Here is a 25,395-nt window from a genome sequence, read left to right as displayed (position 1 = left end):
AACTCAAAGACAATCCCAAAATTATTATTTATTTTCATATCTACCTTCCCTTCAATAGGCCTGCTTTTAGTATTTTGGTTTCAAGTGCCTTTGTACTGCCTGAGATATATTTGGAATAGTGAGTGTATAAGTAAATTAAGAGACAGTAGGTTGGCCTTGGGTTGAGAGGAGAACCATGTTACCTTTAGGCAAATTCAAACCAGAGGTCTAGTCCCAGCTCTGCTAGTGACCATTCTTGTGAACTTGAAAAAAATTGCAAGTTCTTCATCACCAAGTGAGTTTGATAAGCTCCATTATTTGGAATGTATATATGTAACCACATGACAAGATGACTGGAAAATATTACCCAATATTTAAAGAATAGCAATTAATATTATTTCAATCCCAAATGATACCACCCACCTCCCTTGTTGTTGTTGTTGTTGTTTTCCAGGAAGTGTCAGAGAATATGTGGTATTCTTGGATAAAGAACACCAAATCAACCAAAAAAAAAAAAAAATTAGCCTAGCTAGTAAAAGTAAGTAAATTTTCCCCATTAGAACATTTTCATTTAATTTAGGCATGGAGTTTTCTTTCTCAGCTGGTTGTAACTCAAGTTCCTAGAATTGGTGTCAAGGTACAAGTCCTCCCATCCCTTCCAGGTGCCCTTCCAATCAAATGACCTCTGTTAACATTCAATACACCCTCATCAAAAGCCAGCCCTTGCTCAGAGTTTGCCAAATTACATCCAAGATAATCTAATTAAAACACCCTTTTAATGAAGCAGGCTCTGGCTCTCCCAGCTTGGGGCAAGCAGTGCCGGCACTGTGGCATCTTGCCTGAAGGGGGTATCACCCTTATTTCTGAGAAAGTCCACAAGGATGTCATGTATAGATCATCTAATTTGCATGCTGCATTCATCTGCACTGGAATAAGAACAAAGGACACCTTTCTCTCCTGCCCCAGGTGATGATTTCTCTTTGGTTGACCCACAATCCCACAGTAATTCCTAGCACCAGTTTTGTTATATAGACTGACTGCTTTTGTCCCTTTTCACCAAATGCCTACGTTGAAGCCCTAACACCTAGTGTGAAGGTAATTGGAGGTAGAATCTTTGGGAGATAATTTGGTTTAGATGAAGTCATGAGGATAGCATCCTCATGATGTGATTAGTGTTCTCCTAAGAGCAAAAGAAACCAGAACTTTCTCTCTGTACTATGTGAGGACACATGGAGAAGGTGGCCATCTGTAAGGTAGGAAAAGGCCTCTCACAAGAAATCGAGTCTGCTGGCACCTTGTTTGTAAACTTCCCAGCCTCCTTAACTGTGAAAATGTCTGTTGTTTACATCATCAGGTCCATGGTATGTTGTTATAGCGGCCAGACAGACTAACACAGGGTGATGTCTCACAGTTCTCAAGTATACCGTTGAGGGGTTCTGGCCTCTACCCACCAATTCCACAATCTCAGCTAGCCCACCACATACTATAAATGAGAATTACATCCCACTGAGGCCTGGCAGGTTCCTAAAGTCCCAAACTGCATGGCTCAGGAAATTTCCACATAATTATCTCAAAAAGATGACCCTCCTCCTCACTCATTCCTTTGACTCGACCTGTGGGCCACAGAGGTTATTTCAATGCTCACTTGTCTGAGTGGAGCTCACAGGCTCTTAAATTCTGAGTAAAGGCTGGATTTCCTTTATATTTGCATCTGAAGTACTAACACTGAGCCTACCCATGAGCAGATATTCACTGTGGCAAACAACCAGTAAACACAAACTACAGTTTCTTGAGATTTAATTTCTTTCTTGAACAAATTAACAAAATCGAAGAATAAATCCTTTAATTTTGTAAAACTAAAGACTAAATGAACAAATAAAACTGAATTAATCATGTTTAATTTTTTTCCATTCCATTATCCTTACTATTTTATCATGAGATTCTTTCATATTGCTAATAATATAATTCCTATTGTGATGTTATATTTTCTTATCTAGATAATAACAAAACTCAGGTTTCACTAAGGGTGGAAAGATATTCTGGGGCATAGCCCTGGAAGATGCAATGACTTTGGCAATAGCGCTAGCTCTGGCTTGGGTTCTCTCCTCCTCATCTCGCAGAGCTTCTTCATAATAAGATGGGAAAGCACTGGGGATGGTATCGTTGACTTTTGCCAGAAATTCCAGGACTTGCATCTTGCTGGTTTCAGCTTGAGCTTTCAGACCCCACAGGAACTCATAGCGTGGAGGATCACTGTTAGACACCTGGCGGTATTCTAGGTACTGCAGCCTCACCAAGTCTTTGGTGATGAGCTTCCTGGGCTCTCCGTAGATGAAGTGCTTCCTCCCAGCATATACACGCATCATACCCAGGAACTTCCAGATGTCTTCCTCAGCAGCGCAGTTGCCCTTCATGAAGATCATTCCCAGGATATTCATCAGCAGACCGGTCTTGGGTAACCCCCTGCCAGCACGCACCCTCCCGTTGTTGGGGAGTTTGAGTTTGCTGATGAGGTCATACGATTGTCTGGTTGAGTCGATTTCCTTCAGGTCGACTGCGAAGACAATCTCAATGCGCTCAGAGGCTTTCTTGAGGATCTCAGGAAACTGGTCTTCGTAATGATGGCCAATAATCTTCAGCATGTCTTCCTTCAAAATGGGTTGCTTCATTTTATACTTGTACAGAAGGAACTGCTCCAGCAGGCCAGGCTTCCTGGTCAAAGAATCTTCACCTACACTCTCAGTGTAGTAGGCGGCCTCATAGGAATTTGCTGCATCATAATCTTGGTTGTTGTACTCTGCATCAGATCTAGCCCAAGAAGCACCTACAGAAGTAAAGGTGGTGGCTTGTGCTCTTCGATACCACTGGGAAGTGCTACTTGCCCTAACGGGAGGCAGAATCTGGTCAGCATCTTCGTACTGAGGAGGAAAGGAGGAAGTGGACTCCTTTTCTACTGCTGCTGTGGCCTGAGCATTCTCACCAGCCTGAGCCTCAGCTTGAGCCTGGCGGCGTTTCTCAGAAGCCTGGAGCTTACTCTTCTGACTCCGAGGCATGATGCACTATGGTGACAAGCAGCAGGCAGGTGTATGAACAGGAGCTCAGGAGATGTGAGCACTTGGAGGAAAGAGAATGAGATGATGTAAGCACCTTCGGTAGGGAGTTTCTACCTTGGCTTTAACTGAAGCTGCTTCTGCGGGTTTACTCGAGGGCACTGCTCCGCGGACCCACAAGGTTCCTGTTCTAATCAGCCTGTCCTCTGAGAACCCTATAGAGGAAGGGGACCTTACACTGCTGTCTGCCAGCCCCGCCTGGGGTATACTGGGGTGACATCAGAGGCTGCCAGTGGGGAACTTCTGTTCTGGGCTCGTGGAGGAGTCTTCTCTGTTTAACTTCAGGATCATCTTCTCAACCCTCGGCAGGTCCTGGGCCTCCTCTATTCTACTGCTGTGAAGTCGATACCTCAAACCAAAGCCAGAGACCCCAGAGAAATAAGTAAAGTAGTAGTTCCTTACTCCCTGTCCCTGTCAGGGGCATCCACCTGAGATCTATGTGGAGCTCTCTCCTTCATGAGCTGTTTTGGCCCTTAGTTCTCATTCAGGGTGCTCCCTTGGTCTCTAGCTAGTGCCTGGTACACCTCCCTCCTGCTCACTGGTGGCTGTACCATCACACTAAATATCTCTTGTCTCTGAGATTTAATATAAATAAATGAGAGTAAGGCTTAGCCTGACCACCCTGCCCTGAACCTGCAAGTGCTAAATGCAAATGTGGGGATCTGATTTTTTGTTATCTTTTTATGTTCAGTGGTCCCCTCCATCTTTCCCTTGTCCCCTGCTCATTGAAAAGCAAGGAGCAGATAAAAAAAGGAAGGTTATGTGTGCACGCATATGGGGTGGTGTCCCAGAAACCAAGGGGTAGGGGTGGATGCTTCATTCTCCTTGCTGAACTGGACACAGAAGGGGCTGGTTCAGTTTGCTAGCTAGGGGCCCTTTGATGACCTTGACTGGTGGTCTCAAGAAGGGCTGGCAGGCAGCAGATACCACATCACTGGAGATTGAGGAGATAATGGTGGGGGGGGGCAGTAGAGAAGCTATAAAAGTGCATATAAATCCAGTAAGAAGCTCAACTAGGAGGGAAAGAGATAAGGCTGGGGAAGGTGCACTGGCCAGGAAGGCTGGATTCGGTTCTGTTTTGAAGATAAGAAAGGCTTGACCTTATGTGTCTGTAGTGGGGAAGAAGCCTGTGCCCCTGCCCCAGAGCTCCCCAGGATTGTTGGCTGCTGTAAGTTCTATGCCACCTCGATGTTGTAGAATTGTTGATCCCCTCAGATCTCAACTGGGAGTTCTGCAGCCTTGATTTCCTTCAAGATATGATACCCTTCCCGAGATCAAGGCTTTCAGCTCCCTGATCCTTCAAATATTGAAGGAAGCCTCACGCCCACCTGACTGCCATGCTTGGTTCCCCCGAGAGCCTCTAGTCAGAATGGAACCCCCTACTCCCCCATTCCCGCTGGTAAACTGGCAGCTCCCAGCAAAGCCTGCACCTTCTTGTGACCCTCCAGGCAGAAATCTACCTCAGCCTGACTGCTCTGCTGTGGGGCGGGAGGACTGAGGGGTGGAGGCTGAGGGGTAGTGAGTGGGGGGCACGGGAGGCGGTGGAGGCTGGGGGGTTAGGGAGTGGAGAGGAGGGGGTGGGGTCGGGGGGTGGGGGTAGGGAGGAAGGGAGATGGGGGGTGGGGAAAGGAGGGCGGGAGAGGGTGGTAGAGGCTGGGGGGTAGGGAGTGGGAGGTTCGAAGAGGGGGAGTGGGGGCTCGGGGGTAGGGAGTGGAGATGGGGTTTAGGGCTGGGGAGTGGGGGTGGAAGAGGGGGCTGGGGGGGTAGGGAATGGCGGAACATACCAAAATGGGAGGTTCGGCTGAGAGGAGTGGGGGCAGGGAATGGGGGGGTAGGGAATGGTGGAACATATCAAAATGGGAGGTTCGGCTCAGAGGAGTGGGGGCAGGGAATGGGGACATGAGGGATGGGGTGGCATGAGGTGGGGGTGGCACTTTTGGGGGGCGAGGGCGTTCTGGCATTTTTTAGTCAGGTTCCTCACCTTGACTTGTGCTCGGGTCTGAAAGATTCCTCACTTGCCTGGCCCAAGGCGGCTGCCGAAGCAAAGTCACGCACCTCCTCAGGCGCCCCAAGAGGAAGTGAGGACTGTTCTTCCTGTCACCAACGACAGGGCCTCTCAAGGCTGGCAGCAGGGGTGGGATCTCTGGTGCCCCCTCTGTTCTGGGGTGGAGAACACCCTCAGTTTCATACAGGACTGTCACTTGGCCCTCATCTATGACCTTGGGCTCTTCCACACCCCCCCCTTGCGATGCCCTCCCTCCCATCCTTGAGAACTTTCTTGTGGAGATGTCACTCCGACAGCATAGACGGAAGAGTGGGGGGGGGGGGGGTCGCTGCATGACTGCCCAGGTGACTGTATGTTGCTGTGGTCAGCCTCCATTCATAGTTCCCATCTGGGCTCCTGTCTCTAACGAAAGGCTTCCAGAGCAGGGCCACAGCCCGCCAAGCCCTGGAGTCGTCTAGAGAGTGCAAATCGTACAGATGAGTCTGTGTCCCAGGAGTGATATGACACGGGGAAGGTAAAGAACGAAAAAGACACTTAGCTTGGCCGATGGAATATCCGTAAAAAAAAAAAAAAAACCCGCCCATATATCCCTTCTCTTAACTACCCACACTTGGCATCTTCGGTAACTTCTGTTCTAAAATACTTACCATGGGAAAAGACCGAGCCACATAATTTCATGAGACTGACATCTTTTTTTTTTCTTTTTTCTTTTTCTTTTAGGTTGCTATCTTTTGAAGTTAAACAACACTACATATTGTTAGCAGATATTATATCTTCCTGTCATTATTCATACCTCTCATTTATTTTGATATTTTTATTGCTCCAGTCATATATTTCTTTTTTTTTTTTTTTTTTTTTTTTTAACCTAATTGGCTGAGATATATTTTGCAGTAGTGACAAAGTGAATACACGTTCACAAGGTTGACTTCAGGCTGGGAGTGGTAGGCCAGTGTATGCCCTGGATGAATTCACACCAAGGCTTTGGTCTAGCTCTGACATTTACTACCTTGTGAATAGGAGACTGAAGTTTTTTATATGCCAGCTGAGTTTGATAAACTATATTTTAAGACTTTGAGAATGTAGGCACTGTATATAAAGCATCTGTCAAGATGACTGGCTAATACTGGGCATTTAATGAAAGGCAGTGATGATGATTTTTACCTAAATAATATCATCTTCCTATGGAGGAATGTTTTTTAAATCCAGGGTCTGTCCTTCAAAATGCAATACAAAAGAATATTAAATCAGCCAAAAATTCACTTTAGCAAGTAAAATTAAGTATCTTTTCCCTATTAGAGTATCTATTATTTCATTTGGCGGTGTGGCTTTTCTTTCGATGGATGCCACTCAGAACTCCTTGCATGTTGTCAAAACCCCACTCTTTTTCTTCCCAGTTCTTCGTCCGTTCAAATCACCTCAATTTGCATTTGTTTTGTCCCCACCAAAATCTAGCCTTCTCTTAGAATTTGCAAACTATAGTCAAGAAACCCTAATTAAAATACTTTTTTACAAAAGATTTATTTATTTATTTATTCATTTATTTATTTATTTATTTGAGACAGAGAGAGAGGCAGAGACACAGGCAGAGGGAGAAGCAGGCTCCATGCAGGGAGCCTGACGTGGAACTCCATCCTGGGTCCCCAGGATGGCGCCCCGGGCCAAATGCAGGCGCTAAACCGCTGAGCCACCCAAGGATTCCCTAATTAAAATACTATTTTAGGGCAGCCCCGGTGGCTCAGCGGTTTAGCGCCGCCTTCCGCCCTAGGCATGATCCTGGGGACCCAGGATGAGTTCCACATCAGGCTCCCTGCATGGAACCTGCTTCTCTCTCTACCCAGGTCTCTGCCTCTCTCTCTGTGTGTGTCTCTCATGAGTAAATAAATAAAATCTTAAAAAATAAATAAATAAAATAAAGTGCTATTTTAATGCAGTGGATCCTGACTGCACCAGTTCAAAGCAGAAAGTGTCATTACAGTGGCTTCTGTGTGTGTCATCTCAAGGGAGTTCACCCTTTTATCTTGAAACTCCCTGGAGACCATGTGTTTAGAATGCCTATTTGTGCACTACATTCTTCTTTTTTGAGATAGTAACAAAGACACTTTTGATTCTTGCCTTTTCGGGGCTGAATTGCGTCCACCAAAAATTCATGTTGAAGCCATAACCCCTTCCCCCCCTCCTCAGAATGCGACTCTAGTTGGAGATGAGGCCATAAAAGAGATGGTTAAATTAAAATTAGGCCATTAGGGTGGGCCATAACCCAGTCTGACTGGTTTGCTTATGAGAAAAGACTAGGACCCACAAAAAGATACCAGAGATTCATGCACACAAAAGGACAACCAAATAAAGAGGGTGGCTATATGGGAGCCCAGGAGAGGAACCTCAGAGGAAACCAATCTTGCCAGCAGCTTGGCATTGGACTTCTAGGCTCCAGAACTGTGAGAAAATAAATTTTGTTTTAAACTGCCCAGTCGGGAAGCCTGGGTGGCTCAGCAGTGAGCGCCTGCCTTTGGCCCAGGGCATGATCCTGGAGACCCGGGATCGAGTCCCACATCGGGCTCCCTGCATGGAGCCTGCTTCTCCTTCTGCTTATGTGTCTGCCTCTCTTTCTCTGTGTGTGTCTCTCATGAATAAATAAATAAAATCGTTAAAAAATAAATATAAAAATAAACTGCCCAGTCTGTTATTTGATTATGGCATTCCTAACAGGTTAATACACTGCCCCAGGTAGAGGTTTCTTTCTGGATTATCTATGATGCCAAAGTGATTGACCAGAGCTCGTTTTAATGGCCTCCTTTTCATCCCACTAGGTGAGGAAAGAACTTCCATACTGTGGTTCTATGGACTTCAAATACGCGCCACTGGACACTGTAGAGATGAGACAGACATCTGGTTTTGAATCATGGGTACTCACTTGGCTGGAGGAGAAAGGCATTGCGTGCTACACAGCCCAAAATGGGGGCTACACCTAGGAACACAACGCATGAACGAGTCTTTGGAAGGCAGGATTTGGTGTCAAGAGTTTGAGGTGACCTTTAGTTCCCGTGGTACCATGCAATCAGCTTCTTTGAATAATTCTGCAAGCTGATAGGGAACAAAAAACTGCTACTTAGGAATAAGCAAGGTATTAGGTGCCTTGTCCCCTTGATAAAGATGGTTGTTTGATAGTGGACCTTATCTGCAAGTGCACAGTATGGAGGGGAGCTTTCATTTAGTCAATTTGAGGCCCTGTCGGTTTCACTCAACGTCAAGGAGTCTGTAATATTGAACCTTGATTTTAGACCTTGTGGCAGCAAGTGTAAAATTCCATTCAAAGATTTTTCTTTTCTCTCCACTCGGAGATGCATCATCTTAGGGTATGGCCTCTGATCACCATTCCGCGACCTTAGTCTAGCCCATCATGTAGCTTAATTTGAAATTACATCACACAGATTGACCCTACAATATCCCGAAACTTAAACTGCCTTGTTTCGGGGAATACACACGCTACTCTGCCCTGAGACACCTCCTTTCTGTTTTTTGGTGTGTGTGTGTGTGTGTGTGTGTGTGTGTGTGTGTGTGTTTTAACTTTCTTATAAGACAGAGAGGGTATCTTAGTATTTTCCTTTTGATCATAGCTACTAGTTTCTAAAGTTCTATAGGAGAGGCTGGGTCTTTATCTTAGCATCCCCAGTCCTAGCATGGAGCCTTCCAGAAAGCAGATTACTCACTAGACATTTGGGGAATAAAAGAGTATGAGGTCTACGTTGTAATGATATAATATTTCCTGAATTCTTTAATAAATAAAACACATTGAAGTATAAATCCCTTAATTTTATAAAACAAAAGACTGAAGAGTCAAGAGCATCAAAGCTGACCATGTTTTATTATTTTTTTATATTCCATTTTTGCAGTAAATGGGATTCTTTCACATATCCATGAAAATCCCTATTGTGATGTCATTTTTTCCTTAGATGATTGGGAAAAAAGCCTCAGGTATCAGTAGAGGCGAGAAAAGCTGCTGGATGTGCCCCTATTACACATACTGGCTGTAGCAGTAGTGCCTGGCCGAACGTCTGGCTTGGACTCTCTCTTCCTCATCTCGCAGAGCTTCTTCATATCTTATTGAGAAAGCACTGGGAACTGTATCACTAACCTTGGCTAAAAATTCCAGGACTTGCATCTTGCTGGTTTCAGCTTGAGCTTTCGGACCCCACAGTAGCTCATAGCGTGGAGGATCACTGTTAGACACCTGGCGGTATTCTAGGTACTGCAGCCTCACCAAGTCTTTGGTGATGAGCTTCCTGGGCTCTCCGTAGATGAAGTGCTTCCTCCCGGCATATACACGCATCATACCCAGGAACTTCCAGATGTCTTCCTCAGCAGCGCAGTTGCCCTTCATGAAGATCACACCCAGGACTGTCATGAGCAGACCGGTCTTGGGCAACCCCCTGCCAGCACGCACCCTCCCATTGTTAGGGAGCTTCACTTTGCTGACCAGATCGTAAGAGTGGCCGGTTGAATCAATTTCTTTCAAGTCGACTGCGAAGATAATCTCTATGTGCTCAGAGGCTTGCTTTAGGATCTCAGAATAATGGTCTTTGTAATTTTGGCCAATAATATTCAGTATATCTTCCTTCATGATGGGTTGTTTCATTTTATATCTATACAGAAGAAACTGTTCCAACAAACTCACTTTCATAGTTAGAATATCAAGGCATTCGCTCTCACTAGAAGGTAAGGGCTCAGAGAAATAGAGATTTTCCTCATCTTGACTGTTCTCACCTTCATCAGATCTTGTACCAGAAATATCAGAAGGAATAATGGTGGTAGATGAGGCTCCGCAAGACTCCTGGAAAGTGCTAGGTGACTCAGGAGCTGATAAACTCTGGGTATTCCCCTCCAAAACAGGAGAAGAGGAGATGGGGGACTCTTCCCGTGCTTCAGGGCTCTGAACTCCCTCGTTACTCTGGGAGTCACCCTGAGACTGGTGGCGTTTCTCACGAGTGCGAGTGCGAGTGCGGTGCTTACTCTTCTGACCCCGAGGCATACTGAGTATGATCAGGGACAATGGTCAGAAGGTGAGTGGGACAGAAAGTGATGAGGAACATTGACAGGATGTCACCTTCAGCAGGGAAATAGCACCTTGGCTGGTGGTATGTGAAGAAGGCTACATTTGCAGTTCTCCTCAAGGGCACTTCGCTCCAAATCCACAGGGCTCCCCTCCACCTAATCAGCCTATCCTTTGGAAAACCTGTGAAGGAAGGTAGAGCGAGGTTTAGGCTGCTTCCCGCCAGACCTGCCTCAGGCATCCTGGGGTGACAGCGGGGGCTGCTGGCCTTGGGGTTGAGGAGTCTCTTATTCAAGACCATCATTCAACTAGTGCCAGGTCACGGCTTTCTTTCCCTCTGTTCTTCTGAGGTTGACATCACAAACCTCCCTGGCACCCACAGTAAGGAATTGATGGGGGTCCTCAGCTTGTAATTCCTGTCTAGGTCTGAATGTTCAGGGGGAGCTTTTCTATCCTGGCCTCCATGGGGTCCTCGAGTCCTCATTAAGGGTCCTAACTTTGGATCTGTATGGGGCCTGGCTCCCCCACCCCTTTCAGTGAATGGTAGCCACACCTCCAAACTAAGGATTTCATTCCCTGTAAATATGATATAATTAAGTGTTGAGGGAGTTTCAACTTGATAGCCTGGCCCTGGTTCTTACGGACTAAAACCAGAGGTGGAGTCAGATTTTTTATTACTCTTTCTATTTAGTGGTGGGGAGTCCCTTGGTCCTTGCTTCCAACTTTGACCCTTTTTATGGCTTGAAATTGCTCCCTCCCTTACCCTTAGGCCTGCCCCTCATATCAAGGCCTGTACCACCCTGAAACCCCTAGAAGAAAAGGATCTCCTTACCTGACCATACCTGTCCTTGGTCTCCTAAGAAATTAACACTATCATGCTCCTACTATTTGGGGGTACGTGGCTCCTTTTGTCCTCAGGGTATTCACTTCAGCCTCTGGAAACACCAAGAAAGCTTTCCACTGCTATCACTTTAGCCATACCCCTTATACCAAGTCTCTCACCTCTTTGTGACACCCTAGGGTGAAGTGACTATGTCACATTATGTCAACAATGCCCAGGTATCTGAGGATTTCCAGCAAAGGCAGGATTGTATATGAGTCTCAGTTCTGAGGGAAAAGGTTTCCCTAATTTGTGAGACTACTTCCTTTGCTTGCCTGAGGTCCCTTCCCACACACCAAGGCCCTCACATTTCTGACACTTTTCTGGCAGAGTCAGCCTGACTGCCTTGTCTGAGGCATGCCATGGTTGCAGGGGCAATCTCTGTGCCACCTCACTATTCTGGGGTCTGTGATCCCCACAGTCACCACTCAGGACTCTTCCCTTGATGCCTGGCAGTGCCTGAGATGCCTCCCTCTATAGTCCAAGGTCTCAAAGCCACAGACCCAGCCCATCACTCCCTTAGGTGCCAGAGATAAGTCTTGTATGGATGGAAGTTTCTGTAATTGTCCTGCACAACCACCCACCCCAACCTGCGCGTACACAGGCAGGATGTTATTTGTGAGGCTTCTGCTTCATGAGTGACCTCGGGAGCCTGGTTAGTTGACATTAGCTGGCCTCCAGGTCAGAACTGGTCTTCTGGTTGGGATGCCAAGAGCTATAAATTTTGCTTTACATACCCCCTGGCTTCAAGCCAGGCTGCCTCCCTGCCTCCAGAATGAAATCCAGGAGGGGAGGCAACCACACCTAGCCTGGGCTCCTTGAAGCTATAAAGACATGATAACATAGGAACACAGCTCGTGCCACACTGCATGTGGGCAAGCAAATGTTTAACTTAAGACCCCATCATTTCCCCTATAAATACAGCCGTGATGGGGATAGTCAGTTGGAAGTCTCACCTGAGGGGAGGATGGTCTCCTCACACTTCTCCATCCAGACTCCAGTTTGGCTGACTCCACAGGGCTTCCCCAGCTAGTGAGAGGCTGGATGTTGTAAGTGCCCGATTTGATGTAACTTTGGCTTATTCTCCTTTACTGCTTACTATTGCCCTCATCTATGCGTCGATTTCCCTTTTCGTCTTTCTATTAGATTTTTATAATATCAATAAGGTGTTTCTTCCCCTTCAAAAACAAGAGTAGGACAGCCGTGAATCTTTACAGCAGGAGGGAAAGTCAGGGAATGCTGCATGAAGCTACTCCTGCCTGTGCCTTTCCAGGTATGTTATGAGGATTCAGGCTTCTTCTTTTTTTTAAAGAAGATTTTATGTATTTATTCATGAGAGATACAGAAAGAGAGAGAGGCAGAGAGAGAAGCAGGCTCCATGCAGGGAGCCCGATGCGGGACTCGATCCCAGGACTTCAGGATCATGCTGTGGGCCGAAGGCAGGCACTAAACAGCTGAGCCACCCAGGGATCCCCGAGGATTCGGGCTTCTTAAGGCCTTCTCTGATCCCCGTAGGAGTTTGCCGCTAATATTCACTTAGGATCTTTACCTTGACTCCTAGCAGACCTTGGTTTTCCACTTTCTTTCAACTTAAGATCACCCATGTAGACCAAAGTTCTTGGAGCCCTGAGAACCCTGAAAATAAGTGAAGAAAATCTTGGCAGCTCTGCCTTGGCCTCCTAGGTCTCAGAGGAGTCACAGGCCAGTCTTCCCATGATTTTAGTTCTTATGTAGCCCTGAGAACCCTGAAGATCGGTGAAGGAATGCTTATCTTGGCAGCTCTGCCTTGGCCTCCGAGGTCTCAGAGGGGTCAGGCCAGGCTTCCCTTGATTCTAGTTATCATGGGGTGTTTGCCTCCTTAGTCCTCATTCATCAGAATTTTCATATTGACTCCTGTCTCTTCTTTGAAAGGCTTCTGGGAAATACCTCATCCTTCCAAACTCTTGCTCTGTCTCCCTACTGCAAAGCTGTAGGGAGATTTTATTCAGCTATTGTGTAAAATCACTGACTAAATGCACCGTACATGCGAACTAGGAGCTATTATATATAGTAAAATAGCTGTTGGAGCATTTAAAATAAGAAAACAGGAATCAACTCATGGAACCCATTCACTAATGGGTTGATTGCCAGAGGTGATGTGAGATGAAGGAGCTAGAGGAAAGATGGGGGCCAGGGCAGATGGTGTGCTGTCATAGAAAGCAAGCTCATTTCTTCATTCTCTTCAAAGACCTAGCCTCTTAACATAATTCCTCTTCTAACAAATTTACTTTCCACAGTGAAGGGACTGAGTCACATGACACTGTGATTCCCTGATCATTTGGGGTTTACTGACATTTCCTTTGTTGATAACGTTGTTACTGAATATTGTCTTTCTCTATTCATTCTACACACCTTGATTTTTCTATTTTTATTGCTTATTCCTCAGGCTATGTATTCCAGAATAATACTGTGGTATGAAGTTGTGCTTTTTAATACCTGAAGTACATTTTGGAATAGTGAGCAGAAAAATGAAGTAAGTGACACAGGTGTGCCTCGGGCTGGGAGGAGCAGTGTGGGCTCTAGAGGAATTCAGAACCAGGGTCTAGGCCAGGACAGTCACTTGCCAGCCTTGAATTTGAGACTATTCTAAATAATTTATCTCCAAAGTGACTCTGATAACATTTTTCATGTAGGACTATAGAAATATATGTGATGATGTATTGAACACCTAGCACAGTATTAGGCAAAGTTCAATGCTTTTTTAAAAAATTTTTTTAAAGATTTTATTTATTTGAGAGAAAGAGAGAGCATAAGCAGGAGGAGGGTCAGAGGGAGAAGGAAAAGCAGACTCCCAGCTGAGCAGGGAGCCTGATGAAGGGCTCAATCCCATGACCCTGAGATCACGACCTGAGCTGAAGTTGGATGCTTAACCAGCTGAGCCACCTAGGTACCCCCTAAGTTTGGTACCTTGTTTTTTTTTAAGATTTTACATATTTATTCATGGGAGACCCAGAGAGAGGCAGATACAGAAGCAGGCTGCCTGTGGGAAGCCTGATGTGGGACTCAATCCCAGGACCTTGGGATCATGACCCATGCTAAAGGCAGACACTCAACCACTGAGCCACCCAGGTGCCCCAAGTTTGCTACTTTTAATGAATGGAAGTTATTACTAAGATGATTTTGACCCCACATAATAACACTGTTTCCTCACATAATTTTATATCGAGCCTGTATTAAAGAATATACAACTTCAAACAATAGAAATCCAAATCCACTGAAATGCTGCTGGGCAAATAAAATGGAGTAGTATTTCTCCACTAGACCATCTGTTTTTTAATATGGGTATGGGGTTGTCTTCTCCAGTTGGATGCAACTAAAAGTTCCTATTTGTGTCAAGGTCAAACAACTTCCCTCCTGGGTCCATTTTCATCCAAACCACCCCCTATTTTCATTCATTTTATTACCAACAAAATTCGAGCTCTCCCTTAAGAGTTTGACAAATTATACTCAAAATAACTTAGTTAAAATGCCCTTTTAATGGAGTGAGCTCTTACTTATCCTGCAAAAAGTGGTAAAGTCCAGGTGCTTCTTGGAATCTCACTTCAATAGAATATTACCCTTATTACTCAGAAACTCTCTGGACATTCTATGCCTCAAAAACCTTATTTGTGTACTGTTACCTGCACTGGGGCAAGCATATAGGACTCCTTCCATCCAGCCTTCAACCCAGGACTGTCACTGGTTTTCCCAAAATTCCAAAGTAACTGTGAAAATCTATTTTCCTTTCTAGACCTACTCTCTCAACTCAGAACCACCGACTAAGGACTTGGTCCCTCCCAGTCCACCAATTCCACCCAGCCCATTGCACAGCCTGGCTTAAAATGACCTCCCCCCAAGGGACTGGCATTTTACCAAGGCCAACAGAGCCTTGATCAAGTAACTTACATTAGACTGTTATCATCTAGGACCTCCCCTCCCCTAATATACCTCTTTATTTTACTTCTCATTTATTTATTTCTCAGAAAGTATCTCACCATCTTCATTGTATGAAAACTGCTGCTAGAGTATACATTTCTATGTGCAAGGGTTCAATGTTATTTTTCTTACCATCCAGTGCGATTAAGGACTATTCCAAAGAGCAGATGCTCAATGCTGGGGGAAAGAGGGAACGAGCAAGAAGTTTATTTGATTTAATTTCTTACACATTTTGAATTCGATACATATACTCAGGTATATATTATTTAATTTTACAAGCAAAGTGCACAGAGAATAAGGCAACGAGTTAACCACCCTTTACATATGTGTCACCATTTTTTATCACAAATATTTTCCTATGAGGTTCCTTCATATTCCCATGAAATAAATTCATTCCAGTGCCATGCTACCTTGTTCTGTAGCAAAAACAAAATACTAAAGGCTTTTCAGCTTGTTTACAAAAAAACAAAACTCTTAATCTTAAACCTGAATGGGAATAAAATTCAATTCCATGAAAATACCTATTGCAGTGCCATGTTATCTGCTTTTGGATCATAAATGCAATACAGATGGTTTGTGACTTTCAAATACCAAAAATGTAGCTCTCCTGTGTTAAACAGCAATAAATATACAGCCATGCCACTCTTAAATTACATTAAAACCTAAATAAGCTACTATGAGAAAAAACATTTAAAAACACCAAAATAAATATAACTGTATATGTGTTTCTAGAATTTACCTGTTTAGAACAAGTACCTGTTTAGAACAAGTACGAGGAAGAGCTGTTCTCTTCCTTCCAGCCCCTAGGACTCTGCACGTGTTAAAAGAGCAAGAACTGGAGAGCTATGCCATCCTTAAGTGTACAGTCTAAAGCTAAATGAGCTAAGAGAAAAATTAAAAACACCGAAATAAATATAACCGTGTGTGTTTCTAGAAGTTACCAGCTTAGAACAAGTATGAGGAAGAGCTTTTCTGTGCCCTCCATCCCTAGGCCTGCAGCACTCAGAAGGTGGACCGCCCGCCCCGCTGCAGCCCCGAGGAGGAGCAGCCGCCGCCCCGAGGGCCTCCCTGGATGCGGAGGAAGCCCAGCGCCGCCTCCAGGGCAGGCGGCCAGGCCGTGGCCGTGGCCGCGGCGGCCGAGGGCCCCCTGGCCGAGGCCAAGGTCCCCCTGGCCGTGGCTGTGGCCGCGGCCGCCGAGGCCCTCCTGGCCAAGGTGGAGGCAGCGGCCGCGGAGGCCCCCCTGGCCAAGGTGGAGGCAGCGGCCGCTGAGGCCCCCCTGGCCGTGGCCGTGACTGTGGCCGCGGCCGCCGAGGCCCTCCTGGCCAAGGTGGAGGCAGCAGCCGCTGAGGCCCCCCTGGCCGTGGCCGTGGCCGTGGCCGCGGCAGCCGAGGCCCCCCTGGCCGTGGCCGTGACTGTGGCCGCGGCCGCCGAGGCCCCCCTGGCCGTGGCCGAGGCCGAGGCCCCCCTGGCCGAGGCCCTGGGCCCCGCGCGCTCCTCCTGGTCTAGCAGGGCCTCGGCGTACAGGTCGGGGAAGCAGCTGGGCACGGTGTCGTTGATCTTGGCCAGGACCTGCAGCACCTGCATCTTGCTGGTCTCGGCGTGGGCTCGCGGGCCCCACAGGAACTCGTGGCGCGGGGGGTCGCTGGCCGGCACCTGGCGGTACTCCAGGTAGCCCTGGCGCACCAGGTCTTGGGTGAGGAGCTTCCGGGGCTCCCCGAAGATCAGGTGCCACCTGCCCTCGTAGACGCCCAGCATGTGGAGGAACTCCCAGATGTCCTCCTCGGCGGCGCGGTTGCCCTTCATGAAGATGACGCCCAGGAGCGTCATGAGGAGGCCGGTCTTGGGCAGCTCCCGGGTGCTGGTGGCGGCGGCGGCCAGGCCCAGCTTGCTGACCAGGACGTACGACTGGCTGCGGGCGTCGACCTCCCTGAGCTCCAGGCCGAAGACCAGCTCCAGGCGCTCGGCGGCGCACCGGAAGACCTCGGGGAAGTGCTCGCGGTACTTCCTGCCCACGGTCTTCAGCAGCGCGGCCCGCGGGACGGGCTCCCCGCTGCTGTGCTTCTCCAGCAGGAGCTGCACCAGCATGCTGGCCTTGCGGCTCAGGGGGTCCCTGCGGGCGCTGGGGCGGGGGGACCCGGCGGGGCTCCCGGCGCCCTGCTCCCGCGGCGACCCCGAGGCGGAGGCGGAGGCGGAGGCGGAGGCGCCGGCGCCAGGAGACCCGGGCCGCGGGGGCGCCGCCGCCTCGGGGCCGCGCGGGGGACTCCCCTGCAGGCTCAGCGAGGGGATGCGGGGGGGCTCCTCGGCGGCCGCCGCCTCCGCCTCCGCCGCCTCCGCCTCCGCCTCCGCCGCCTCCGCCTCCACCGCCGCCCCCCCGACACTCTCCTCCCCGTGGCCCTCGTGGCGTTTCTTGCGGGCACGGAGCTTGCTCTTTTGGCCCCGAGGCATGGCGACCCTGGGCACGGCTGGCAGGCAGCGGGGGCACCTGGAGAGGGGGACAGTGAGGCGGGGTGAGCCCGTTGGCGGGGGGCCCGGGGTGCGGGCGGGGGTGGGCGCCCTGGGCCCCGGCCGGACAGCCCTGCCTGGGGGTCACTGGGGGTCACTGGGGGTGACGGTGGAGACCCGTGTCCGGGTGCGGGGCGGGGGAGGCCCTCTCCGATCACGTGCAAGATGGGCAGGTGAGTTGTTGGCAAGCTCCGGGTCCCCCCACCCCCGCTCTGAAGGCCACCCCGAGTCCTCCACGGTGCCCCCGAGGAGGAGAGAGGGAGCACTGTCCAGCCCACCCCTGAAGTCAGGGGGCACCTAGTGCTGACCGGGCGGCAGGACGGGACAGGCCGTCGTCTCCCTGGAGCCGTCTCGTTACCCGGGTGCCCCACCCCGGCCCTCCCTCGGGGTCCTCCTCCCCCCAGACCTCCCTGGGGGTCCTCCCCCCCCCCCGCAGCCCGCCCTCGGGGTCCTCCCCCCCCCCCCCGCAGCCCGCCCTCGGGGCCCTCCCTCCTCGGGGTCCTCCCGCGGCTGCTGGCGCCGCGGGACCTGCTGCCTCGCCCTGACGCTGGCCACGCAGGCCCACGGCGGCAGGGCCTCGACACTGACTAGGAGCGAGCGAGGCTGACCACGCAGCCCCATGTGCCCGACACCGACACCGACACCGACACCGAGCGAGCCTGAAAGCGGCGGCAGACACGCGGAGGCTCCCTGGCCCGCGCCCCGCTGTCCCCCCTCGGGCCCTCGGCTGGCCTCCTGGCGGTCCCCGGGAGCCCGCCTGCCGCCCCGTGCCTCCCCTCCCGGGCCAGCAGCTCCGGGCCGACAGCAGGGCGCGTGTCCTGACGTGCGCTCGTTCCGGGGAGGGTGGCCTCACCCCGACTCCCCGCCAGACCCGGAACGGCCCCGCGGCCGACCTGCTGCCTGCCCCGACCAAGGCCCCGGGTCCCCGGGTCCCCGGAGCACCGCCACCAGGAGCGGGGACTCCGCGTGGCCCCCGGCGTGGGTATGGAGCCCTCACGAAGGCCCTCCTTCTCGCCAGCGGGCCTGGGACTTCTCCCCGTGCTGCGCGGAGCCAGAGTCCAGCAGCCTCGGGCCAAGCCGGCAGTCCCTGAGCCCCCGCGGGGGCAGCAGCCATGGGGGCAGCCATGTTGGGGCCTCCGAGGCGCGGGAGCAGGGGCCGAGCGGGGCGGGGTGTGTGCGGACCCCCTTTCCCAGGGCAGATGGGGCCGGGGCCTGTCGGGGCGGCGTGCCCGCGGCCTTAACCAGGGACTCCTGGCTCCTGGACGCGGACGGGCGCGTGGGACCCCCGTCTGGGCTCACCCTAGGCAGGAGCGGTCCGACTAGGCCTCGCCGCCCACCGCGTGGTCAGGAGGAAGTGCTTGAGGGCCACTTCCGGTCATGTGGGTCCGCGCCCCCGGGAAGCCCGCGTGGGCGGGAGGGCTGCGGCGTGCGGGGGCGCAGGGGAGCGGCCTGCAGTCTGGCGCGCGCGGGCTTTCACTGCCTCGAGCAGCTCGGGGGCCTTCTCCCTCTGCTGCGCTGACGCCACTGCCCTCGGACCGAGGGCCTCATGTCCCTCCCAGCGACCCCCCGTAGGAAGTGTTTGGGGGCCTCCTCGTTCCTGCCAGGCCTGGTCCTTCCCCAATGTGATAGCTCACATACTCTTTCGATGCCGCTTATGTGATCAGGGGCACCCCTCATCTCATATCTCTGCGTCTTACTTCGCTTCTACTAGGTCTTTGGCTACATCCAATCAGCTGACCGAATGCCAACTCTTCACCAAAGACATTAGGTCTGTGAGCTTCCTGATATGAATTCCGGGTACATCTCCTTGGCCACTCCTGCTTGAGGCTCCCCAGAAATGGCTGCTTTAAGGTGAGAATCTTGTTGGGTTCCCTCTTCTGGGTGGAGCAGCCCATCGTATTTCATTCAGGGAACTTGCAGTGAGTTAGCAGGTCTGCAATTCCTTCCTTTTCTCACTTGGTACCTCCTCCCACGCCCCATCAAGGGCCTTAGGAATCCTGTGGGCAAGTGGAGTGCTCCTTAGCCTGACCAACTTCCCAGGGCTTCTTTTAGCTGACATCGCTCCAAGTTCCTGGAGTGAATTTCTATCATTATGTGCAATTATTCTGATACTTGCCAGTCTATTTTAGTTTGTGCCTTGTACCTTTTATTCTATTAAGATGTTAAAAAAGGCCAGTCCACATTCATTGGTAAATTTTCAAGTGGTTATTAGCACAGCCTGTGGACTCATACTGCCACAACCAACCCATAGTTTATTGTAGTCCTGATATTACCCTTTGGTCCTGGCACTTAGGCTCTGAGGAGCTGCCTCCGTTCCCTTTATTGAGGCTGTAGAAATTCATTGTCTCAGGGAATTATTGGAAGAGTCAAGGGCTGAACTGAAAACTTTCCCTCTAGTCAATCCTGTCATTGGCCTCTCTTGCAGGCCAGGTACCATTCTCAATCCCAGAGCTGGCCTCCACCTGCTCACACAGAGGCTCTAGTTCAATGCACAATTAGTATTCCTCAGGAGCTTTTCAGTTTTGTTGTTTTGTTCTTGTTGATATTGGTTTTTTATTTCTTTTTAAGATTTTCAGGGTTGATTTTGATTATGGGGAAAAGCAACCTGAGTTGGTGACATTTTTGTAGCTGTAGGTAAGGCAATGAATCTTTAAATATGTTAAAGAGAATTAACATCTTTATAATACTCCCTCATATATGAATAAACATAGTAAACTGCTTTTTTCAAAGCAGTTTTTTTTCAAAAGAATTTTTTTCAAAAATTCTTTTTCCTGTCTTTCAGTAAGTTTTTTAAAAAGTTTTTATTTAAATTCAATTTAATTAACATATAGTATATTATTAATTTCAGAGGTAGAATTTAATGATTAATCAGTTGCATATAATGCCCAGTGCTCATTCCATCAAGTGCCTCCTTAATGCCCAACACCCAGTTACCCATTCCCCCACCTGCCTCCGCTCCAGCAACCCTCAGTTTGTTTACTGTATTTAAGTATCTCTTATGGTTTGTCTCCCTGTTTTCATCTTATTGTATTTTTCCTTCCCTTCCCCTATGTTCGTCTGTTTTGTTTCTTAAATTCCACATATGAGTGAAATTATTATGGTCTTTGTCTGTCTCTGACTTACATATTTCACTTAGCATAATGCACTCTAGCTCCATCTATGTCATTCCAAGTGGCAAGATTTCATTCTGATGGCTAATATTCCATTGTATATATATACCACCTCTTCTTTATCTGTTTATCTGTTGATGGACATCTGGGCTCTTTCCACCGTTTGGCTATTGTGGACATTGCTGTTATAAACATTGGGGTGAATGTGCCCCTTCAAAATATTATTTTTGTATGCTTTATCTTGTTATGCAATTCCTGAGTCTTTTGGGTAGTTCTATTTTGAACTTTCTGAGGAACCTCCATACTGTTCTCCAGAGTGGTTGATCCAGCTTGCATTCACACCAACAGTGTAAGAGGGTTCTCTTTTCTCCACGTCCTTGCCAACAGCTGTTGTTTCCTGAGTTGTTAATTTTAGCCATTTTGACTGGTATAAGGTGGTATCACATTGTATTAGTCTATCAGTACGTTTTTATAGTTATCTCCTAAAGAATTTGTAGGCATCTGGTTTTGTATTAGGTATATCTTGGAGATTATTATTGTTTTCAGTGATATATTTTCCATTACGTGTTGTAATTTGTTAGTGATTTTGTTTCATCACATTCCTTAATTTGCTATGTTGATCTTTTATACACCATCTTTCTGAAATTGCTTATGTATCTTAATAATTTCTGTACCAATTACTTGGAACTTTTAAATTAAGAGATCATATTGTTACCATTGTTACCTCTTTCTTTTCATTATTCTTTCCTCTGATTTACTTTGGTATTCATATTCTTGTATAATAGTTGTGTACTGTGTATGTATTTTCATCCAATTGTAGACAGTGGAATTGATACCACATATCTTTGTTTTCTTGTCAAACCTATGAGTATGTTTGCAGTGGTTCCCATTTAGTAAATCCATTGTAGATTTTAGAAAATGGACATTTTTTTCTTTCTTTTTTTTTCAATATGGAATGCTTAACAAATTTGCATGTCACCCTTGCACAGAGGCCATGCTAGTCTTCTCTGTATTGTTCCAGTTTTAATATATTTGGTGCCAAAATGAGCACGGAAATTCTTTTGCAATGCAAGCTTGCCAAAACTTATTATCATTAACAAGTTTTACTTATTTATTTATTTTGTCAAAGGCTTTTTCTTTACCCTTACACATAGTCCAATCCTTTTCCCCTCTTTTTTTGCTAACATAGTTATTTCCATCTGGCAGCATTTTCTAGTGTTAATTCACTGCTATATTGGAAATACTATGAATTTATTTAAAGTATTTATCTCTGTGCATGTGAGCTTGGCTTGTTATTTTATGGGAGGATTCTCACCTGGTCTTTGTATCAAGAAGAGGTAGCGTATTTTAATGGTTGATAACTCCCTATATTTTTGTATAATTTTTAAAAGTTTACATGAGGTAGTGGTTACTTTTTCCTTTAACATTTTGTGTAACAAGCCCTAAGGCCTGGATAGCCCTAGAGTCTTTTGCTGTTGCCTTGGATTGGACTGCTGTTTCAATTTCTATTTTGTTGATTGAAGGGGTCTGTCTCTCTGTGGACCTATTTAGTCATTTATATTATGTTGACCTTAAAAATAAGCATCCAGTTATCTTACCTAGAAAATGAGTTTATTTGGAAATAGTAGGAAATTTCAGTTTGGAACTTGAAAGCTATTGCACAATCATAGGAAGTCCAAGAACAAAGGAGAGGAATACTCTTATAGACGGAAAGAGGAGTTGGAGGAGCTCTTATAAAGTCCACTGGAATAAACTGGGAGTTTGAAATGGCTTTTCATTGGCTGAGTTGTGACCGTCTCTTATTGGCTGGGCTATTACTGGGCCAGGAAAAATTCTTTTCTCCTTCTGCTCTTGTACTGAAGTATGTATGACCTTCTTCCTATTGGGAATACATTTCTGCCTGTCTGCAATTGAAGACAAGTGGTAAATTATGAGAGCTCCCCTTTTCTGGCCTCCCAATTCCATTTTAAATGAGTTTTCCTTTATTTAATTTCACAAAATTTAATGAAAATGTTCCATTTTACAGGCATATCTCAAAGATATTGCAGGTTCAATTCCACACTACCATAATAAAGCTAATACATATTGCAATAAAGCAAGTCACATGAATTTTTTAGTTCCCAATGCATCTAAAAGTTGTATTCACACTATACTGTATTCTGTTACTTTTGCAAAAGCATTATGTCTAAAAAAAAAAAAACCAGTGTGCCTACTTTAATTTAAAAATAGCTTAATGAAAATGCCAAGCTCATGTAGTTCTGTTTATGTGGGACAGATTAAGTGAAATTTCTAAATGCCTTTTCAGCTATAAATGCATTAAACTAGTATTTATTCATGATATATTAGTATAAAATATGTGTTACTTTTATGCAATTTGAAGGATACTTGAAGTACATTTAAATTATTTAAAGTGAGAAGATGGTAATTTCCATATTGAAATTATAACTCAACTTGCTAGGACTTTAAGAAGTTGTACTATGTATTCAAAGGTGAGTGTGTTTTAAATAGTCATCAAAGATGGTGATATGTAGGGAAAAAACTTCAAATACTGATTATACTAGAAGTGAGGAAAATGAGGAAATTGCTTTTTAATTACTTCTGAAGAAAATTAGAGCTTGATTGATGCTCAAAGAATACCTATTGGATAGATTGACTGGCTGTTTTATATGGTGAGACACTGAGCTGAGATATATATGATAAGATGTGGTATAAGGCATACCTTGGAGATACTGCAGATTTGGTTCCAGATTACTAGAATAAAGCAAATATTGTGACAAAGAGAGTCCATTTAATTTCTTATTTTCCCAGTTCATGTGGAAGTTATGTTTACACTATATTGTAGTCTTTTCAATGTACAATACATTTTGTCTCTAGGAAGTACATATCATTATATGGGGCACCTGAGTGGAACAGTCTGTTGGGCACCAGACTCTTGGTTTTGGCTCAGGTCATAATCTCAGGGATGTCAGATTGAGCCCCACGTCAGACTCTGCTGGGCATGGAGCCTGCTTAAGCCTCTCTCTGCCCCTCTCCCCTGTGTACACATGCTCTCTTTCTCAAATAACTAAATCTTTAAAAAAAATTAAAAGTACATATTATAATAAAGAAGTACCTTATTACTAATAATTGTTAGATATAATTTGGGCTTTCAGCGAGTCATAATCTTTTTGTTGGTAAGAAGGTCTTGCCTTGATGTTGATGATGGCTGACTGATGAGGCTTGTGGTTTCTAAAGGTTGGGGTGGCTGTGGCAATGTCTTAAAATAAGACAACAATAAAGTTTGCCAGATCGACTGACTCTTCTCCCATGCACAGTTTCTCTGTAACATGTGCTGCTGTTTGATAGCATCTTCACCAGGAGTAGATTTCATTTCATATAATCCCCTTCTTTGCTCATCCATAGGAAGCAAATCCTTATCCATTCAAGTTATATCATGAGATGGCAGCATTTCAGTCATATCTTCAGGCTCCACTTAATTCTAGTCCCCTTCCTTTTTCACCACATCTGCAATTGCTTCCTCCACTGAAGTCTTGAAACCCACAAAGTTATCCATAAGGACTGGAATAACTTTTTCCAGACTCCCATTAATATTGATATTTTTACCTCTTTTCGTGAATCATCAGTGTCCCTAATGGCACCTAGAATGGCACATCCTTTACAGAAGGTGTTCAGTTGGCACTGCCCTGATCCATCAGGGCATTCACTAGCTATGGCAGCTGGAGCCTTATGAAATGTGTTTCTTAAACCATAAGACTTAAAAGTTGAAATTAACTCCTTTATCCATGAGCCGCAGAAGGGATATTGTATCAGCAGGCATGAAAAAAAACCATTAATGTCCTTGCTCCTCTCCCTCAGAGCTCTCAAGTGACTGGGTACATTGCCAGTAAGCAGTCATATTTTGAAAGGAAACTTTTTTTGGAGCTGTAGGTCTCAACAGTGGGCTTAAAGTGTTCAGTAAGCAGGTATGCTGTCATCCAGGCTTTGTTTTTCCATTTATGAGCACAGACAGAATGCATTTAGCATAGTTCTTAAGGGCCTGAGGATTTTGGGAATGGGAAATGGGCTTTGGTTTCACCTTACAGTCACCAGCTACATTAGTCCCTAAGAAGAGAGTCAGCTAGTCCTTTGAAGCTTTGAAGCCAGGCTTTGAGTTCTCCTCTCTAGCTGTGAAAGTCCTGGATGGCATCTGCTTCCAATGGAAAGCTGTGGATATCATCCACACTGAAAATCTGTTTAGTGTAGCCACCTTCATAAATGATCTTAGCTAGATCTAGGGAATAACTTCCTGTCGCTTCTACATTAGCACTTGGTGCTTTTCCTTTATACCGTTATGTTGTGCAGATGGCTTCTTTCCTTAGACCTCATGAACCAACCTCTGATAGCTTCAGATTTTCTCTTGTGCAGCCTCCTCACCTCTCTCAACATTCAAAGAATTGAAGAAAGTTAGGGCCTTGCCCTGGATTAGGCTTTACCTTAAGGGTATGTATGTATATTGTGACAGGTTTGATCTCCTATCCAGACCCCTGAAACTTTATCCATTTCACTTTTGTGGGCTCATTGTAGTAGTACTTTTAATTCTCTTCAAGGACTTTTCCTCTGAATTTACTGTTTGACTGTTTGGTGCAAGAACCTTAGCTTTCAGCCTATCTTGGCTTTTTTTTTTTTTTTAAGATTTTATTTATTCATTTATGAGAGACACAAAGAGAGAGGCAGGGATGTAGGCAGAGGGAGAAGCAGGCTTCTCTTGGAGAACCTGATGAGGTGCTTGATCCCAAGACCTTGGGACCACACCCTGAGCAAAAAAAAGG

At 46.9% G+C, this 25,395-nt stretch overlaps 3 protein-coding genes and 1 non-coding gene across 4 annotated transcripts; all 4 read right to left on the bottom strand.

The window, feature by feature from the left end:
• Window positions 1-1,958: 1,958 nt before the first annotated feature.
• On the bottom strand, window positions 1,959-3,032 carry LOC112919037 (melanoma-associated antigen B5-like). Its single transcript, XM_025997392.2, has one exon. It carries the CDS (start codon window positions 3,030-3,032, stop codon window positions 1,959-1,961), a length of 1,074 nt encoding a protein of 357 aa, XP_025853177.1.
• Window positions 3,033-9,106: 6,074 nt separating this feature from the next.
• LOC112919039 (melanoma-associated antigen B5-like) lies at window positions 9,107-10,120 on the bottom strand. The gene has a single exon (XM_025997393.1). It carries the CDS (start codon window positions 10,118-10,120, stop codon window positions 9,107-9,109), a length of 1,014 nt encoding a protein of 337 aa, XP_025853178.1.
• Window positions 10,121-15,977: 5,857 nt separating this feature from the next.
• On the bottom strand, window positions 15,978-17,420 carry LOC140596101 (melanoma-associated antigen B4-like). Its single transcript, XM_072743491.1, has 2 exons — window positions 17,316-17,420; window positions 15,978-17,240 (listed from the first exon to the last, which is right to left on the bottom strand). Exons 1-2 carry the CDS (start codon window positions 17,418-17,420, stop codon window positions 15,978-15,980), a joined length of 1,368 nt encoding a protein of 455 aa, XP_072599592.1.
• A 4,111-nt stretch (window positions 17,421-21,531) lies between these two features.
• LOC112919168 (U6 spliceosomal RNA) lies at window positions 21,532-21,638 on the bottom strand. The gene has a single exon (XR_003234833.1). It is a non-coding gene; the product is annotated as a U6 spliceosomal RNA (small nuclear RNA).
• Between the last annotated feature and the right edge of the window lie 3,757 nt (window positions 21,639-25,395).

This window comes from Vulpes vulpes, chromosome X (genome assembly GCF_048418805.1).
Source record: "Vulpes vulpes isolate BD-2025 chromosome X, VulVul3, whole genome shotgun sequence".
In the NCBI taxonomy this organism is placed as follows: domain Eukaryota; kingdom Metazoa; phylum Chordata; class Mammalia; order Carnivora; family Canidae; genus Vulpes; species Vulpes vulpes.
The sequence above is the reverse complement of the archived record's forward strand: the minus strand, read 5'-3'. Positions and strand labels throughout refer to the sequence as shown.

Coding starts and splice junctions, on each gene's coding strand:
- LOC140596101 (XM_072743491.1), bottom strand. CDS start 17,420: ATGCCTCGGGGCCAAAAGAGCAAGCTCCGTGCCCGCAAGAAACGCCAC. Junction 17,241..17,315: donor TGGAGGCGGAGGCGGCGGAG/GCGGAGGCGGAG, acceptor CTGAGCCTGCAG/GGGAGTCCCCCGCGCGGCCC.
- LOC112919037 (XM_025997392.2), bottom strand. CDS start 3,032: ATGCCTCGGAGTCAGAAGAGTAAGCTCCAGGCTTCTGAGAAACGCCGC.
- LOC112919039 (XM_025997393.1), bottom strand. CDS start 10,120: ATGCCTCGGGGTCAGAAGAGTAAGCACCGCACTCGCACTCGCACTCGT.